This window comes from Pteropus alecto, unplaced genomic scaffold, assembly GCF_000325575.1.
Source record: "Pteropus alecto unplaced genomic scaffold, ASM32557v1 scaffold120, whole genome shotgun sequence".
NCBI classification, from domain to species: Eukaryota; Metazoa; Chordata; class Mammalia; order Chiroptera; family Pteropodidae; genus Pteropus; species Pteropus alecto.
In genome coordinates this window covers 1,420,478-1,441,186 of record NW_006430061.1, presented here as the reverse complement: position 1 = coordinate 1,441,186, position 20,709 = coordinate 1,420,478, and the positions used below count along the sequence as shown (strand labels likewise).

Here is a 20,709-nt window from a genome sequence, read left to right as displayed (position 1 = left end):
GCCTTTATTATTAAATTTAAAATGTTTAAAGAATTTAATTTAGGAAATTAGAGGGTATCAGAAAACAAACAAAAGAAAAAGTACAAGGAAAATAAGGGGGAGATAACAAAAATAAAAGTAAGACTAAGTAGTTGGCATACTGAAAAGCAGCAGAATTGACAAATAAATCTAAAAAGTAGATCCTTAGCAGAGAGCAGAGGAGGAGGATAAATAGAAAAATCATTGGCAAATAAAATTGAAGGACAAAAGGGAGAGAGCACAAATATGCACAATTTAAAATGGTATGTATAACAGTAAATTAATAGAAAACTTAAAATAAGTGATACTACATTTTAAATCAATATTAATGTATTGATTTAATGAAATATATAATTTTCTAGGAAATTTTTTTCCTGGAAAAACTGACTTAAAGAGAAGTAAAAACTGTAAAAAAAAAAAATTTATTTCCAAAGAAAACTCTAGGCCTAAATGTTTTATGGTATATTCCTTCAGAATTTCAAGGAATAATTAATTGCCATGTTATCTGAGCAACATTTTACATAGCCTAGGAAAAAAAAAATCTTTCCAATTCAAATATGAATGCTGGTACTGGAAATTAACAAAGATAGTACAAATAAATAAAAACACAAACTAATCTCATTTATGATTACAGATGCAAAAATAACAACTGTAATATGAGCAAATAAAATTATGCAGTACATTAAAACAAGACTACACCATGACTAATCAGGGTTTATGTCATCAATAAATTTGAAAAACAAAACCACTAAGATACGCCATAAAATAAAATGCAATTTCTCATAGAAACTCTTAATAAAGTATGGCTAGAATTTTTTTAATAATAAAGAATATCTTAAATCAATAGTCAACATAATACTTAATGCTGAAATATTAAAAACAATTCCATAAATTAAAAACTACACAAAATATTTTCTATCACCTATATAACTTAATATTATTTTTGACAATCTAGGCAGTATAATAAGAAAAGGAGTGGAAAAAAAAGGACATATAAGAGAAAACATATCAGCTGAAATATGATTAAACCTAATAAGTTTTATAAAGATAGAAGTTATAAAATGAACCAGCAAAATTCACTAGCTTCCCTAAACACAGTAACAAAAAGAAAATAGAATGAAGAATATCTCATTCACAAGTGCAAATAAAAATATTAGATATCATAAAGAAACCCTCAAAGGAAATGCCCAGAACTTGTATTTGCAAAACAAAACATTGCACCTAGGAATACCAAGAGCTATAGGCATAAAAAACAAAAAACAAAACAAAACAACAACAACAACAAAAACATTGTTGAGGGACATAAAAGAAATCGATAAATGATTCTGAATGGAAAGATACATTACTATAAAGATGTCACTTTACCCCATAGTTGTATATAAAGGTAATATAACCTTTTAAAATATCACTTTGTAATTTCAATTAACAGTTTAATTACAAATCTAAAATAAATTTTAGAGAAATATGCAAACACCTTAAAGAAAAATTATGAATGTGGTCTTGCAATACCTATTTATCAAAGATACTGTAAAGCTACAGGATTAATATATCATAGAACAAATAAAAGTTTAGATAGATAATGGGATTAGAACCAAAAACTGAGAAATGGTTCCAAATATGCAGTCAGTATGTAATAAAAGATGTTATTTCAAGTCAGAAGTGATGATTGATTATTTAATAAATGATACAGAAATATATGATTAACTGAGAAAAAAATTAGTTATACCTCTGGATGAAATTATACATCAAAATACATTCAAGAGGAATTAGAGTTAAATATATAAAAATACCGTCAAAAACTGAAAGAAAATATACAGAATATTATCTGTCCTTGGGGAACCTTTCTAAACAAACCTCCAACAACAACAAAAAGGAGGCATTGAAAAAGAAGAAAAAGATTTGACAACAAAACCATAAAGTAAAGAAAATGACAATATATAACATATATGACAAATAAAGGTTAATACCATTAAAATATACATTAAGAGTATAACGAAACCAGAACTAGACAAATAAATTCAGAAAGGAAGAGACATTTAATAGAAATAAATTTATGTAAAAATCTTCATTCTCAATAATATCAAAGAAATTCAAAATAAATCAGCAATAATATGAGATTTTCCCCTATCAAACTGGCAAGAAACTTTTAAGTTAATAATACTTGTTAGTGAGGGTGAGAAAACTTGCAGATACTGCTGGTGAGAGCACAGTATACTATATCCCTTCTGAAGGGCAATATGGCAACATGAATCAAAGCCTTTTAAAAAAGAACACACTCTTTGACCCAAGAATTTCACTTTTTAGGAATGTATTCTAAGAAAATAGCCACTAATTAATACTGAAAAAGTATTATGTTATCCATGCTCAAGCTCTTCTTTATAATGACAAACATAAAAACAACTGAAATGTTGAAAGAAGACTCAATTATTAAATTACTAGAACCCTACTTTATGCAATATTTTCTACAAATAAAAATAATATTTTAGAAAATGACCTAATCACAGGAAAAGTCATAATATATCTTAAGTGGGAAAAATAGATCACAAAAGAATAATAAAAAGATGAGTCTAATTTTAAGAAAAAAATTTAACATGTATATGTATAAATTAAAATGGAAACAATATATAATATAGAATTATAAGACAATTTTAATTTCTTTTGTGTGTGTGATTCTATATTTTTTACAGTAAATATGTATGAATTTTATAATGAGGGGGAAATAATATGAGCTATTAAAAATATACAATGCTTGAGATATAATATTGAATACTGATAACCCATGATAGTATGTATTTCCTGGAGATAGTATTTAGATCACTTTAAAATTTCAGAATAAATAATTATAACTAATTGAGGTGGATTGTAATTGGCCTGATACACTCAGTTTTAGCAGTGGTTGAATCAAACTATGAATACTATTTTAATTTTTTTAATTTTTATTATTGTTACATTTTCTGTAATAATGTTTATGGTGACAAAATATTAGGATGTCTAAAGAGACAATCATGTAGACTAAATCAAAATGAAAAATTTAATAAGAATCTTATTCTATGCCCATAAAACTGAGAGTAGCACACAAATGACAGTTCACATATTACATACGGAATTCAGAAAAAAAAGTTAAAAGCATTGGAAAAGCCTAATTTTGTATGTGTTTTGCTTTCTAGATTTGTATACTTTGACTATCTGAGGCTAGTACAGTTTTTATATTTTAAATTCATAATTAGAATTAAAAACAAAGTAAGATGGAAAGTGGGGGTGGGGACGGGGAGAGAAGATAACCCGATGCTTAAAAACTTGATGTTGAATCATAACATAATAAAATGTTAGCTTCCACATTACTAAGAGAAAGCAAGACCCCCATCATTCATGCTAGCAAAAGCTTTCCTTAGCATAAGCCATTTCTGTTCTCACTGTTATAAAAACCAATGACTTTGGAAAGGGAAGAAAACACAGAATGACGTGCAAAGTAGCATACACCATGTTACTGCAGCTGGATAAAGAATATGTCACTAATGACTTTCTTTCTACCCATCAGTTATAAGTTGAGTTTCTTTTTTTCTTCCAAAATATAGCAAATGGCCTTCATGAGTACAAAACAGAAGCAGTGAAATTCAAATAATATCCACTTTCTATTTGATTTTGATACTGTATTATTTAATGGAATAAATTATTAATTATTCCTTGAGAAAGAGATGACTTCCTTTATTCTTCATTTGAGTTAAACATACCTGAACACTAGGCAATTTTTAATAATAAATTCAAAACAACATTTTCATCAGATAGTTATTGCCAAATGTTCTTCTTAAATGAAATATTATACGTGGCAAATATGAAAATTCACCTGAAGTTATTTGATAAATATAGGAAACTAATGTAATTAAGTTTCTAAATTGTCAGTACAAGTCTGAGTGATGACTGTCTATAAGGGACAACTGATAGAATTAATTAATGACCATGCATTCTATTCATGATACCAAAAACTAGTAATATAGCACTTCATCTCCACAAAGGAATCAACAAAAGAGAGTTTGGCAAGAAGTACAACTTCTTGACTAATAGGGTAACTTAATTCTGTAATGTACTGGGATTGTCCACTTCTTAACATGTTTCGGAATAACATCAAGCATTCATCTTCAAAAATAAAGATGCTCATCTTCATCAGGGTAATAGGTCATGAAATTTTTAATTCTGTGAAATCTGTTTAAGATTAATCAACCTATGATCCTATGAGCATGTTAATAAAAATTAAAACTTGCCCTCATGAGATCTTTCTTAAGTGCCAGGCACTATTCTAAAAGCCGTACATGTATTATTTGTCTTAATGAGCCCATGAGGTGGGTACTGTTATTATCTCCATTTTAGATACGAGGAATTCAAAACATAGAAAAGATCAGTGATTTACCCAAAGTCACTCATCTAGTAACTGACAGAGCCAGGATCTGAAAAGGTAAACAAGCCTCACAATCTACCTATAAACCATAAGGTACAGCATATTCCATAAACTCTTTTTTTATAGGTGCTATGGTTGACCCTTTTTGATCAGAAGAAATTCAAATTAATGATTTGGATTCATAAATTAAAATATTATTATGATTTCAAGAGGAAAAACTAAAATTGTCTTTAACTTGATTTGTTCTTCATCTTTGATATAACATTCTATTTCATTTGCATTATGTTAAATAAATGATGAAGCAGTTTATCCTATAAGTTATATGTTTATAGACTATAATAAAAAGAGGGCGAATTTTTCATTCTATAAATATTAGAAAAAATGAAAATTCAAGGACATACTAACATTTACCCTCTCGTAAATAAATAAATATTAGAGATAAGAATTTAATATTAGGTTACAGAAGATCAGCAAATGTGTTGTTATACAAAATAACATCTCTACATTGGTATGTTTGATATTTTGTATACTGTACCTTTAATTTCTCCAAGAAGTTCACTGGTATTTAGTCTTTCCATTTTTTCCTTCCAATCTTTTGAAAGTAGTTTTTCCATGCAAGAGGAATCTATTGAATTGAAAAAGTAAGTATTAAAATAGTATATGTACGTTTTACAAGTACTAAAATATTACAAATCCAAAAGGCCAGTTTATAAAGAAATATTCTCATTTAAAAATGCTCAGAGCAATTTTGTTGTTGTTGTAACCCGAGAACATAGGCAAATATATTACTGTATTATAAAAGACCACGACTAAATTTATTTTTACCAGAAGATTATTTAAACTATTCTCAGGAAAAGAAGATAGTGCTCAATAATCTTATCTTGGTATTATAATATAATTCTATTAACACTCAGTCAACAGTTATTATTTCTTAGACTGATAGGACAGAAAAAGGGCTCTTTCTTATGGGTTTAAGTTTAGATAATATTTATTTTAATCCAGGTGCTCATTTTTTAAAACCAAGCAAAATCTGTATGCTATTCAAGGAAGAATGACAATTCTTCAAGGGAGAAGATACCAATCAACCTGTAACCATTTGTCCTTTAAAAAGAAATAAATATATGGCATCTTTCGTAAAACACCCATTTAGAGCAAAGAAAATAAAGTCAAGATAATGAAAACTGCTAACACTTTTCTCTTATATAGAGATGCATATTCTTTTTAAGAAAATACTTATTTAAACACTATTTGCCCCTATTGCATTTCTAAATAGCATACTAGAATACAGAGTGATTGTTTTTGTTTCTATAAAGATTCATAAAGGTTTCAGAAATTTAAACTACAGAATATTCTAATAACTAGCAAAGTTTTCTCAATGAGTTATTTTTTTCTCTCTATTCAGACTTGCAACTGAAGCTACTGCTTACAACTATTTACATGTATCTTTTAAGCCTCAAATCTTAACAAATAGGCCACATTTCCAAAAAGGGAATGCAACTTTAAATACTAAATCCTTAGTGCAAAGCATACTCCCATTAAACTTTAACATTCCAAGTGTCAAAATTCTGATAACTTCTTCTTAGAATTATATTTAAAATCGTTACTCCAAATCCAAATGCCTTTCCTCTCCCATATCAGTACCTATCTCTTTGGCATTTTCCCTTTCTTTTTTTCTTCAACTTCTAAGTCCTCCTTGGGTTTTTCAGAATGACAGAAAGGTCAAGATGGATCTAAAGGGTTTTAGAAACCAGATAAGGTTTAGAAAAAGACAGTGAGCCCTGGGTAAGAGATGAGAAGACCACTGCATGGTTAGAAAGTATTGGTGAAAACAATTAACATTTGTCCATGACGTGATCAATCAATCAAGGAACGGATGGAATCCAGATCAGCGTGTTGTGAAAAGGCTGATGAAGAACAACCATACTGGCTTGCTATCACAGAAGCCAAAGTTCTTTGTAAATAGAAGTCAGCTTGATTCTATTACATGAAAGCTCCCTACCCGCTCTCTTACTTCTTCCCTTCTTTACTGCCTTCTTTCTTTCCTTCCATTCTTTTCTATTAAAATTTTCTTACGCTTCAACGAATGGTCTACCACTGTGACTAAAAACTGGATTCTGAGTAACCTTCCAACAGGGCCTATATGCATATGCACACATTCAGTTTGTGTTTAATTTTCAGAATGATCTCTCGCTACTTTTACTTTAATTTCAGAAACGAGGTGTATACTTTGTTCTATACATATTTTATCTTTAGGCTAAAGCCATTAAAAAAGATAAGACTGAGTTTGAGAGTTATGAAGCCAATCTTCAAAGCCATGCCATGCCGATCAGAGATTACTTTTTCTTAAATCGAGTTTAAATTTCTGAGAGAGATTGATATAACATCAGATCATGGATAAGAATAATCAACAAACATTTTCAACTTCCTATCCTATCTAGTTTTGTTACTTTTTCTTTTACCCTTTCATACATATTATAAAATTGTACTAAACTGCTAATTGCTGATATATATATGCTAAAGCATAACTCGTTTGGTTAAAATTTGAGTTGAGATTATATATTATAATGCTCAAAGACAAAAACTCAATTTATTAGTTATGAGCACAAACCCACAGAAAGTTCATAAACTAGGATTAGATATACACTAATTGTAAAACAGGCTAAAATATGTCTCTCATTTCTATAAATAGAACTGAAATCTTTCTGAGATCCAGGAAAAGAATGCTGAAACTTCATGGGAGAAAAATAGAACTATATGGACAACAGGAACAAACACTTCAAACATAAATCAAACCATGTGGACACAGCTTTACAAAAAAGCTACTCATTTATAAAATGGTTAATAACTTCAAAGCATTTCACATTCCTATTAGAAAATTAATCCTCACTGTAATGCTGAGTTAATCTAGCTATATGAGTTCCCATTTCAGTAGAAGAAACAGGGGAAAAAATAAAGCATCCTTTGCATGTTGCTATTTATGGCCCCACAAAAATATTTAATAATAATCACAGTTTAATAATATCACAAATTGCCTTTACCTACAGGACAATACAACTCACTACACACAACCTTATCAACATTTAATCTCAATGCTCGGAGATTCCAGGAAGATTCCAAACACTGAGGAAGTCCCTTAGAAAACACTCAGCTTTCTCACCAAATTATCTGGCTTGAGAAACCTCTAACGTCATACCTCGATTACTACTAAGCTCACTCCATACTGTAATGTAAAGCAAGTAAGGTAAGGGGACAAAGACCAGAAGATACAGATTGTTAACAAATACCGCACAGGCAGAGGAAATTACTGCCACCACCGAGAGGTTTCTGACTTCAAAGAAAATATGTAATAAAGTTATAAATAAAATTTTATATTTTCAGATTTCTCACTCAAAACAATATCCAGGTAAGGGTGCAAATTAAAGTATTCTTTGTGCCACATCCTTCAACATTAATAAGACACTAGCTCTACAGAGGCAATTGATCAGATTAGACTTTGCCTCATTCTAATTATCCACAAATGCAAAAAGAAAAGAGATCAAAATAAGTGAAGTCCAGTGTGCACGGACAGAGTAGGACTGTACTCAGTGGTTTTATCTCAGCAGTCAGGCAAGATTCCGAATGTAAAAAAGGACTGAACATCACTCAGATATTCTTGGATTATTTTACACAGATAATTTTGTTTTACATAACTGACTTGAAAACAACTAATATAGTTATGGTGCATGGTGCCGCAATCCTCAAAACAATGAAACAATATATAGTAATCTATTATCTAAGTTTGACTATTCATATATTTGTTATTTTGACTGAGTTGTCTTCAGCTGAAAAACAGAAGAGCTACATATCTTTTGGAAACTAAGATAAAGAACCACAACATTATAGTATAAAAAATGTCACGGTAATAAGTACACATTAAAAATAAGTGTAAACTATATACTTCCTTATAAAAGTGGAAAATGCCAAAATTAATTCCCCTTACTTTGAAAGAATTAGCCTGCATAACCAATACATAGTCAATGACATACAGAACTTTATTTTATTAATCGTGTCCCATTTTTGTAAATAATGTGATTAAAAAAGGACTACCAAAAATCAAGAGCTGGATTTCAGTTCTCACTTATACTTTAATCAAGGATGTAAAAGGTTTTGATATGTTATAAATTAATTCTCAGTTGCATAGCTTTTCTTTTTCCTTTGCAAATTTAAGTTTTTCAAGAAATTTTCTCTAGGAAAAAAGGAATGAAAATTCAGAACTAATTTTTAATAAATAGCCTGCACAATGGATCGCAAAGCAATGTTCCTGTTTCTTAAGTACCTAGGTTTCAGGCCAAGTGGTTTATCACTGTTATAATTATTTTATAGTACAAGAGAAATTCAGGGTGAGAGTATGTGAGACATTTATTTCCTAATCTATACAATAATATTTTAGGAACAATTTTAAATTTTTTCTAGTTAAACAAAGTTGCAGTAGTATTAACATTTATTCTGCATGAAATAAAGATTTCAAATGGGTCAAAGAGAGTAAATAAAGAAATCATCACTAAAACTAAAGCATAGAGGAATAGTAAAAGATAAATGGAAAAAATCATTGTACTTTAAAACAATTTATCTGTGAATAAACGATTATTATAAAAACTGTATATTTAAAGTGATATTTAAAGTGATATTTAAAGTTAGAAATGCTCAAACATTAGAAATGATATAGAAAATATCTTTAAAATATTTTAGTGAGGAAAAACAATGGCTGCTGCCCCTGTATGCAGAATTCCTACTGCGTTATTAACTCTTTTAAGGAAATATTAAAACAATTTTATTTTTACCATAGTAATCATAAGTTTCAAATGTAATAAATTTTCTTTGTATCCAAGAACAATGATAACTTATCAAAGCACACTTGACCTTGGTTTACAAGTAATTCTGACAATATATATTTATATCCCTTCGACCATCCATCCCACATTTTTCGTTAGGAAACAGAGACGCACATGACGGTTACTGTACATTTTTCCACAGTGATAAGTATTTCAGAATACAGTGGGATAAAATTGGAGCATGGAGAGCTTGAAGAGCACTCTTAAATTTTAATTAAAACCCTCCACGCTCACTAAAAATAATTAGACACTAAAATGTGCCAGTTTTATTTTGAAGTCACTAGAATGTACAAAACATACTCCCTGACGACTGCTTGTGCTTTTCCTTCTATCTCCCTCTCTCCAATGAAACAACTGATTTTCCAAATACAAACAAGGGGGTATAAATAGAGGCTGTTTTCAGGCCTGCTCTTCATGCTGAGAAGCTGAAAGAAAAGACAGCAGAGTGGGTTTTTCAGACTGCACCAAATGAAACGAAAATAACTTGCCTAACCAAGAGTTCGAATCACCGACAAACTCTAGATAAAATTCAGCGTGCAAGAACACCACAAGTTGTATCACTGATCTTTTTTGATCCAAACGTCAAACCTTTAACCTCTTAAATGTTTTTACTATCTTAAAATATCTCATACAATGCTATATTCCATCCTATTTTTAGCCAAGCAGCAAGAGAAAGCATGCCTTTCCCATACAGCAGGGCAATGATATAAACATCAACACAGATGCTCTGCCAGGAAGAGCTGGACTTCTCAAGCACTTGATCATTAAGGAATGCACCAACTGTTTTGGATAATCTCGTGCCAGCTCCCCTTTTGCTCCACACTCCCCTCTGGGAGTGGCCAATCTTGTCCTGGTCCTAATTTTTCATTTTACTCCTCCATAGCCCCCCAGCCATCCCCAAAAAGATGAGAAATGGCATTTATGCCTAGCAATGAAAAAGCAGGCTCACTTCCCCAAACAGACCAAAACTTTAAAACAATTAACCCTCCCCTCTTCTTTCAGATAAATTACTGAGTATAAAATGCAATCTGTTTCCTTTGTTTATTCAATATGAACAATTTGTAAATGACTCAAGGATAAAATTCAGAAAATGTTGTGCTAAATTAGAACCATTATAAACATGCTAATGACTCAATGCTTAAGTAAAACATGCATGATCGGTGTGAAGAAATAGATTTAGTTCCTGTGAAATTCTGTTGTGCTGCCTTAAAACAATTTGGTCATTAAATCAGATATATTCCTTCCAGGAAAAATGTAATAATACAACCACTTTACTAGATAATATACAGAGAGAGAGAGAGAGAGAGAGAGAGAGAGAGAGAAGAGAGAGTGTGTGTGTCTATGAATAGGAGCCATTGGAAATGTCATTAGAACTGTTAGATGCAAGATTTTGATGTGTTCAGAAATACCATGTATCATCACATTAGCTGCAATATTCTCTTTGCACCAGTTTTATGTATCAAAATATTTGATAATTTTTAATAGAGACCTCTTTAAACTGGCACTTAACATACATTCATGGAATTCATCTTGATATAAATGTATCAGTAAAAAGTATCTCTTCTGTCTACTTTCCAAGGCTGATTAGCACCTAGAACAATATCAGAGAGATCATTCAAAACCAAATTCCTCTCCCATTTCCATCAAAGTACAACTGCTAATTGGTAGCAGTTGCCAGTGACAATGCCCCAAAGAGGGAAACATCCCACAGGTGACTCAGAGGCTTCCAGCCTACCGCCATAGCTTAAAGAAACTTCAATGAGCGTTAAGACAAACACCTCCATTTCAGAAATGAAGACACAGTCAAAAAAAGTCACTTGCCTTGCTCAAGGTCAAACAAGTGGTGACAGAGCCCTGGTTTTACTAAAATGACTACTTAAATCATTTTTTGAACATTAGTTTTACAGTCTCTGCAATGTAGCTAACAATAGAAAATGAATAAACTGCTTCAGATATGGAGTGAATCACTCTAGTTCTTTGGAGAGGGGTACTAAAAATTCAAGGTATTGCAGTAAAAGTCAGTAGTGTTCAACAGCCAGTTCTCCCATCGACATTCCATTACGCTGCTCCTCCATGCTGCATTTTCCATAATGCCTTATCTTGTTTGAACTAAGTCCTTTCTTTTACTGAATATCATCTACTAAGAAATAGTTAAGACGCTGTTTAAAAATACTGTGAAACCCGAAAAGTAATTCCTTCTAAATTAGGTTTTATCTTCACGTACAAGAAGCAAATGTGCAGCCTGAGACCTTGGTTTTCACTGTAGCTCACTGCCCACAACACGTCCAAATTTACCACAATTTTAATGGAGTAAAAATACCCCATTAGAAACTTCAACTGTCCGTATCGCTAAAATATTACTTATCATGACATCCTCTCATAACTCTATTTTCTGCTGCTCCATTGCCAAAGGCTAAAGTGTTCAAACAATATTATATATTGCATTATATATAACAATTATATGTATTTAATAACTTAATATATAAATTTATTGCATTATGTATTATATAACACTGCTCATTATTACATATATGTTGAATTATATATGTTTAATAATTACATATGGATTTAATATATAAATTTATTGTATTATATACAAAACATTTAACACTGCTCTGGTTTCTACAACTGTTTGATTTCATTTTTATGTTTTCAAATACATACTTAACTGCTTTTTAAAAACTATGTTGGACTGGGGAAATATCTGTGTGCCTACTGTGTCTTTTATTCCTTCTTCTGGTTTTTTGGGGGGAAATATCTCTGAATGCCGCAATTGTTGTGATGCAGTTGTCAATCACAGTTCTCTGCTGCCCGTCTACGTCCTACTGCTCCACCCAGCCACAAAGACAGGAATTTGACCCAGTTAGAAGTCTCTGCTGGAGCTATGTGGAAAGGCTCTCTATGCTTAGGTTGGAAGCAATGAGCATGTGGGCCTGGGATTTTCATGTGTCCTCTTTGGCACATGAAGAAAGCCTGTCTACAATAAGAGCAAATAAAGTCAAAAATACAAAGAAAAGTAGAGAGGAGCAAAAACTTAAAAAGATAGAAAAAAATCTTTACATCATGTTAGTAAACTTACATCCAAAAATAACAAACCAAATTCTGCTCTTGGGCTTCTTGGTAATGTAAGCCAATATATTCCTGTGTTTGCTTAAGCTAGTTTGAGTTGGGTTTCTGCCAGTTGCAACTTAAAAAAAAAAGAACAATATGAAAATCATAACAAAACTTGTCATACAATGTGTTATGTTTCAAATTTTAACACACTGGAAACCACCAATGCATTAACCTGTACCAGTAGCCTAAAATATTTACTAAATAAACCTTGAAGTAAATCTCTTGCTTTATTGAAGAATATTCAATGACTTTAAAGTAATCTGTTTTAGGACTGATATTTAAAATTATTTATCTATTTGAATTAGGATTTTCTGAATATATATAATGTAGTCATAAGAAAACGCAACAGAAATAAAGTGGAAACTGAGGCTCACTTAAAAAAAAAATAAAAACTCCCATCTAAGATCAACAAGCCTCGATTTCAGTTTTGTGTCCATTGAAACAACTTCATTGTTCTAGTTAATTGACTTTACATTTAATGTTATAAAATAAAATTATAAAATGAGTTTTTACTGATAAAATATCCCTTCTTAACTGTTTTATTTCTATATTGTCAATCCATAAAACATCAATTTAAAATAAGGTCATACAATTTAAGTTGGTTTTAAAGACCCTCCATAATCTAGCCCTTATGATTCATCTCCTATTATTCTTCCTACACGAAACTCTTCAATCTGTTCCAATGAGTACACCAAACATATCTCACTTTTCTGTATAGACACTGTGCTTTTTCACTTTCGCACCTCTGTTCATGACATCCTCCTGACCAGAATGTCTCTTCCACTTTGATGCTTATGAAAAACACTCCTATTCTGCGCTGCCTACATTAAATACTACCTCCTCAATTAGGCCTTGATTCATCACTTCAAACATAAATTCTCATCCTCTGAAAAGTAAAATAACACTTGCTGAGCATATATTATCTGTCAGTCACTGTGATTTTTATTTTTTCAAGTATCAACTCAACTCTGAACTTCACAACTTCTTCTAAATCTACCATTGCTATTACTTATCAATTTTACCACCAAGTGATTAAGTATATGGTCAAGTTCATACTGCCTTACCCTAACTAAATATTATGTTCCTTGATGGTTAAGGAATGATTCTGATACTGTTTTGTTTTCTTCCATAATACTTAACCCACAGCCCTGCGAGTGTAGTAAGTACAAAAACAAATTCCATAATATACTACTAAAAAAGATCACTTTTTTTGTGTGTCAAGCAGCAACAGAACTACTTTGTTTTTTAATTAATGATATTGATGTGTAATTTAACACACATCATATAATAAATGCACCCATTTTAAATGTAAATTTGATGAATTTTGTCAAGTTACATATTCATGTACCTGCCAACCCAAAGAAGATATAGGTAGAACATTTCCAAAAAGTTATTTTGTGCTGCCTTTCAGTCAATCATCTATATTCCTCAGGCAACCACTGATCTGATTTCTATTACTACAGGTTAGTTTTGCCTATGCTTGAATTTCATAAAAATGAAGTATACAGTATGTATTTCTTTGGATATGGATTCTTCCACTTAACATAAAACTTTTGAGATTCAATCATATTGTAGCATCCATTAGCAATTTGGTCCTTTTTGTTAATCGGTAGATTTCCATTGTATAAATACACCACAATTTGTTTATTCATTCATCTGTTTGTAGACATATGAGTTTTTCCTCTTTGGGGCTATTAGAAATAAAGCTAACATGAAAACTCATTCATAAGTCTTTGCATAAAAATATTTCTCTTGTTCCCTCTAAAAGTGGAATTTTTTCTAAAAATGGGGTTATTTTGTGCCTGAAATTATAAGAAACTGCCAAAAATATTCTAAAGTGCTTGTATCATTTTATACTTCGACCAACAATGTATGAGAGTTCGAATTACTTTACATTCTCATTAATACTTCTTATGTTAATACATTAATTTTAGTCATTATAATAGGTATATAATGGTATGTCAGTGTGGTTTTAACTTACATTCACATTTCCTTAACATTAAAGAATAAAGTATATTTTTATATGCTTATTGACCTTTTACATATATTCTTCTGTGAAGTGCTCAAATATCCTGCCCATTTTCATATTAAAGTTTGTCTTTTTCTTTGTTTTAAAAGCTATTTACATACATTTTATAAATTTCATATTTACATAATGTATATTATATAGTATACACATGTTTAAGTTATTTATTATATATCTGATATATATCTTTTGTCAAACATATGTACTGTATATATTTTTACCTCGTCTGCAGCACGCCCTTTTATTTTCACAAGGTGTCTTCTGCAAAGCTATAGTTTTTCATCTTGATGTTATCCAATTACTGAGTTTTTTCTTTATGAGCAGTGTTTTCTGATTCTCATCTAAGAAACCTTGCCTATAACAAGATCACAAAGACTCTTATCTTTTCTTCTAGAAGCTTTATAGTTTTAGTTTTCTATTTAAGTCTATGATACATTTTGAATTATTTTTTCTGTGTAGGTCTACTTTTGAATTCTCTGTTCTAATCTATCGATCAATTCATTATCCTTACACCAGTACCAAACCATTTTTGATCATTGTAGCTTTATAGTAAGTCTTGCAATCACATACAATAAGTCCTCTAAATTTGTTCTTCTATTTCAAATTTGTTTTGGCTATCCTTGGTCCTTTGCATTTCCACATAAATTTTAGAATCTCCTTTCCGTCTGAAAAAAAAATAGACCATAGATTTTTTTATTGGATTCTATAGATCAATTTTAGTCTTTTATTATATTTTAATATAAATATTTAAAGCAACAAATTTCTTTTAAAGTACTACTTTATCTTCATCCCATATTTTGTTATGTTGTATGTTTATAATTTTCCTTATTTTATAATTTTCCTTATTCTTTTTTCTTTATACATGGTTATCTAGAATTATGTGGTTTAGTTGTCAAATACCTGGGAATTTTAAAACTTTCCTTTTGCTATTTACTTGTAACTTATTTCCATTGTGGTCAAGGAATATATTGTATATAATGTTAATCCTTTTATATTTATTGAGACTTATTTTATGGCCCAGAATATATTTTATCTTGTTGGATGTTCCATATTCACTTGAAAAGAATAACTATTCTGCAATTTTTGAGTGTAGCTCTCTATCAAAATCAATTACATCAAGCTAACTGATAGTTGTTCAAGTCTTCTGTATTTTTATGGGTTTTCTGTCTTTTTTTTTTTCAAATTCTGTAATGGGAGTACTGAAATCTCCAATAATAATTGGATAGTAGATTTGCCTTTTTTTTTTTCCTTTCAAGTCTGTCAGCTTTTTGCTTCATGTGTTTTGAATCTCAGTTATAAGATGCATACACATTTAAGAATGTTATGCCTTAATGAATTAGCTCTTTAATCATTATAAAATATCTTTCCTTATTTCTGGTAATATTTATTTTCCTGAAGTCTACTTTTATATTAATACAGCCACTTTAGCTTTCTTATTATTAGTGTTTGCACAGTGTTGCATTGCCTATCCTTTTACTTTTAACCTATCTACATCTTTATATTTACTGTGTTTCTTAAAATCAGTATATTAATTGAATCTTGTTTTTTAAATTCAATCTGACGATCTCTATCTTTCAAATCAGTACAATTAGTCTAATACATTTAATGCCATTATTTTTAACAGAGTTTAAGTCTACCATCATGCTATTTTTTCTATATCTTTCATCTGTACTTAGTTGTTTTTATCTTCTTTCCCTGCTTTTTAATTTATTTTTTTAGAATTGCATTTATCTCCTCTATTTTAGGTATAGTTTATTAGCTATACCTTCTTATTTCATTATTTTAATGATTGATCAAGGACTTACAATATATATATTTAATTTATAACTGTTTGCCAATGAATAACATACTATTTTAAATACAATCTAAAAAGCTTAAAAAAGACCCCATGTTTTATTGTTGTCATATCTATTACTTCTACACATTTTAAACTCCATAACACATTGTTATTGTTTTTGCTATAGAGTCAATTATAACTAAATTAATTTTTAGAAATACAAATGTCTTCTATGTTGGCCTTCATATTAAGCATTTCTGGTACCCTTTATTGCTCTGTTTCCATCAAGAATTATTTTCCTACAGCCTGACAAAATTTCTTTACAATTTTCTGTAGTGAAAATCTCCTAGCAATAAATTTTCTGAACTTTTATTTGTCTAAAATGCTTTTATTTCATCATTAGTTTTGAAGACTATTTTTGCTAAATATAGAATTCTAGGTTAATGTTTTTTTTTCAGGATTCCTAAAGATGTCATTGTAATGTCTCTGACTGTACTTTTTTGATGTCAAGTCAGGGAAAATTTCTATCTTTGTCCTACTATAAACAATATATCTTTGGTTACTTTTAAGATTTTCTTTTGTTAGATTTCAGCAATTTGACTTTCATGTGCTTTGATATACATTTTTCTTTGTGCTTATTCTTCTTGGATCTGGAGGTTTAAACTTTTTGGCAAATTTGGATTTTTTTTTCAACCATTATGTCACCTATATATATTTGGTCTATCCTCTCTAGGTACTTTAATTGCATATATAATGTACCATTATTTCTCACAAGCTATGAGGCTCTGTTCATTTTTCCCTGCCTTTTTTCTCTCTGTACTTCTGTTTGGATGTTTTATATTGTCCTGTTTTAGTTTTACTAATCTTTTAATCCACAGTTAATTATTTGCATTTAAATTCTTCAAGTATTTTTTTAATTTCAGATATTGTATTTTACATTTCTAGGGTTTCTATATGTTCGTTTTGTTTCCATTTCTCTCTTTACTATGTTCATATTTTCCTTTAATCTTTAAATATATTTATAATAGCTATTTAAAGTCATTATATGCTAATTCTATCATCTCTGTATATCTGGCTCTCTTTCTATTGACTGATTTTTCTCATGCTCATAGGTCATATTTTCTGGCTTCTTCATATATCTAGTATTTTTATTGAATATTGGACAATACATATATTACAATTGCTGACTGTTTGGAATTTGTCATTTTCCTTTAAATAATTTGAATTTCCTTCTGATGGGTATTTATTTACCCACAATCATCTTGATCCTTTTGAGGCTTCTCTTTAAGCTTTGTTATGGTGGGTATAAAGTACCCTTTACTCTAGGGCTAATTTATCCTTACTCCAAAGTTATGGCTTTTCTGATTCTCCAATGAATGCTCTGGGTGTTTAATCAGAACATTAAACATCCCACACTACAAGGTAGTTTTGCAATTTACTACTTTTTCTTTTCTATGTATTTCTCCTTTGGCAAGTCTCTTATAGTCACACTCTATTAATTTGAAGCTCAGTATTCAGCCAAAAAATTCAAGGAGATCTCTAAGAATATTTTCGATGTTCTTTCTGTATAGCTCCCTTCACTCTCAAACTTCTCCCTGCAAATTACAGTCACTACAATTTTCCCAAATTCTAATCTCTGATTGCTTAGTTCATAGAGGCTGTCTTTTAGTACTTGGGTTGGTTCTCCTTGCCTCAGGGTCTGGTAAATACCCAGAGGTAGAAAGCCAAAATAATCATAGGGCTCACTTTGCTTTCCCTCCCTCATAGACTACAGTCTGATGCTTCCTGTTTTCTATTTTATTATACAGTTGTTACATATAGTTGATTAAGATTTCTTTTTTATGTTAGGAGAGTAAGTCCACTATCAGTTACTCCTGTACGGCAGAAAGAAAACTAGAATATTACTTTTTTAAATGGTGCTATCTCATAAAGTTATTCTCTACAAGTTCTTTTTGTAAAAGATAGTTTAAGGGTTTTCCCATTAAGTTCCTATTAATATTTTGGCTTTTTAAGGAGCAGAAGGATAACTAAGCTTTATAAAGGATTTCGAGTGTCATAGAACTTTATCAGACATAATGGCAAGCCATAGCCATTTCTCTTTTAGAATAAGAGACTATCAAAGCTAAATGAACTTCTAGAGAACTAACTGGTCAACACTCCCATACTACAAACAGAGAATCTGAGGTCTACATAAGAAAAGTGACTTATTCGAAATCACATTTCATGACATAGATTTAGAGAACATGTGTCACAAAGCCCATTTTTTTGATAGTGAACACAAAGACAACTGACTTAAATCCTATCTCAATGTAGCATTATTATATTTTCAAAGATATTCTCAAGTACCTGATGAGTTCTTTGGGCCCTTACCTACTCCCTGCAAGGTAATATAACCAAGCAGCTCAAAATAGAAGGCCGGGTAACCACTAAAAGAAGCAAAAAATGATCATGTTTAATAAGCATATAGAGAAGAAAAGATAAAATGATAATAAAATGCTTGATCAATTTAAAAAATAAGGCAAAAACTTAGAAATAAACAAAGAATAAATCGGCAAACAGAAAACAAATAGGAAATGACAGACTTAAAATCAATGATGAGAGAAGTTCTAGAACTAAGGACATACAGAAGAAGCCACCTCGGGACAGGTAGGAGGGGTGGAGGCATAGAACCAGCAAGTCCCACACCTGTGTGTGGCCATTAAAAATTTGGAGGAATACCTTGGCTGCGGAGGTCATCCACCAAGGAATAAAGGGTCCCAGCCCCACACCAGGCTCCACAGCTGAGGAAAGGAAGTTCCCACAACCTATGGCTAATAAAATCAGTGGAGATTGTGCCTAAGTGAGACAGAGGGCAGCTGGAGTTGCAGGCATTCCTCTTAAAGGGCTTGTGAATGAACTCTCGCTGACAGACTCACTTGCTCTGAGTTCCAGTGCTGGGCAGCAGCTTGCAAAGTGCCAAGGAAAGGGGAAGAACTGAATTGTCTGGCTTCAGGGAAAGGGGTGGACGGGCAGCTATCTCCCAGACAGAAGTGCTGTCTCTGTTGAGCCTTTTCTCCACCTGATGTGCAGGCACAGGCGGCCACCATATCTGAGTCTCCATTAATTTGGCTAACACTGGTTCTTTCCCCTGTTGACTCCCTGATACCCACCCCACACCACCAAAATTGCAGGCCCACTCAAACCACTTCCAGTGGCTTTTCCATACAAATGACCTGCCTTGGTTCATGCTACGAACTTTTCTAAAATCTCTCAAAGGTTCACAAAACCCAAATCAGCAGCATCTGGCCTTGGTGAGCCCCGTACCTCTTACTGAGCAACCCCAAGCCCAGCACCAGCTGAGCCAACCTCAGTTACTGGTTTTGCCTTTTGAGGCACCTCTAAGCCCAGCACATGTGGTGGCTATCTGCAGACTGCTTGATGGTTCATGCCAGGTGGCCTTAGGCAGGGCACAGGTTGAAGCAGAACTTGGTCTGTGGCAGGGCCCCTCTCAGGAAGCCCCGGGGAGGCACACCAGGTAACCAGCTTTAGACCAAACCAGAACCCCATCCAGGACTGAATCTGAGGACAACACACCCAAAGGGCAGACTCAGCTAGCACCAGAGCCCTGCTAAGGCAAATCCTGCTCCATAGGGTCAGCCATTGCACAACAACCTCTCTCTGTAGTCACTGGCCAGTCCTCACAAATAATCAGCCTAAGGGTCAATCCCTCCCATCGACATGCCAACAGCAACTAAGGCTAAACTACAACAGGGGGCACACACAACCTATACAAGGGATACACCTGGAGCACCCGGCTCAGGTGACCAGGAAAGATTTTACCACCGGTCCTCACAGGACACCTACTACATAAAGCCACTCTACTAAGATCGGGAGACATAGGAGCCCTATCAAATACATAGAAACAAACACAGGAAGGCATCCAAAAAGGGGAGACAAAGAAACATATCCCAAATGAAAGAAAATAACAAAGCTACAGAAAAAGAACTAAACAAAGTGGAGACAAGCAATTTACCAGATGCAGAGTCCAAAACTGGTTATATAGATGTTCAATGAACTTAGGGGAAGAGTAGATAAACTCAGTGAGAACTTTAACAAATAGTTAGAAAAAATAAAAATGAAGATAGAAAACAAAAAAAAGAACCAGTCAAAAATGAAGAATACCTTAAGAGGAATCAACAGATTAGATGAAGATGACTGAATCAGTAATTTAGAAGATAAGGTAGCAGAAAATACCGAAACAGAACAGCAACAAGAAAAAAGAATTTCAACAAAAGTATAGTTTAAGGGGCCTTTAGGACAACGTTTGTATCATATCAACATTTGCATCATAGGGGTACGAGAATAAGAGAGAGCACAAGAAATTGAAAACCTTTTTGAAGAAATGATAGAAAACTTTCTTAACCTGGAGAAGGAAATAGATATACAAGCCCAGGAAGCAAAGAGTCCCAAACAAGATGAACTCAAAGAAGCCCACACCAAGACACATCATAATTAAAATGCCAAAGGTTAA

At 31.8% G+C, this 20,709-nt stretch overlaps 1 protein-coding gene across 3 annotated transcripts in view; it reads right to left on the bottom strand.

Annotated features, from left to right (window-relative positions):
• The window catches only part of SOX6 (SRY-box 6), a 394,559-nt gene that overhangs the window by 228,661 nt on the left and 145,189 nt on the right, over positions 1 to 20,709 (bottom strand). For all 3 annotated transcript variants that reach the window (XM_025046393.1, XM_025046391.1, XM_025046392.1), the window contains exon 4: positions 4,947 to 5,036. In XM_025046393.1, coding sequence (XP_024902161.1) covers positions 4,947 to 5,036 — 90 coding nt within the window. The remainder of the gene's footprint in view (positions 1 to 4,946; positions 5,037 to 20,709) is intronic.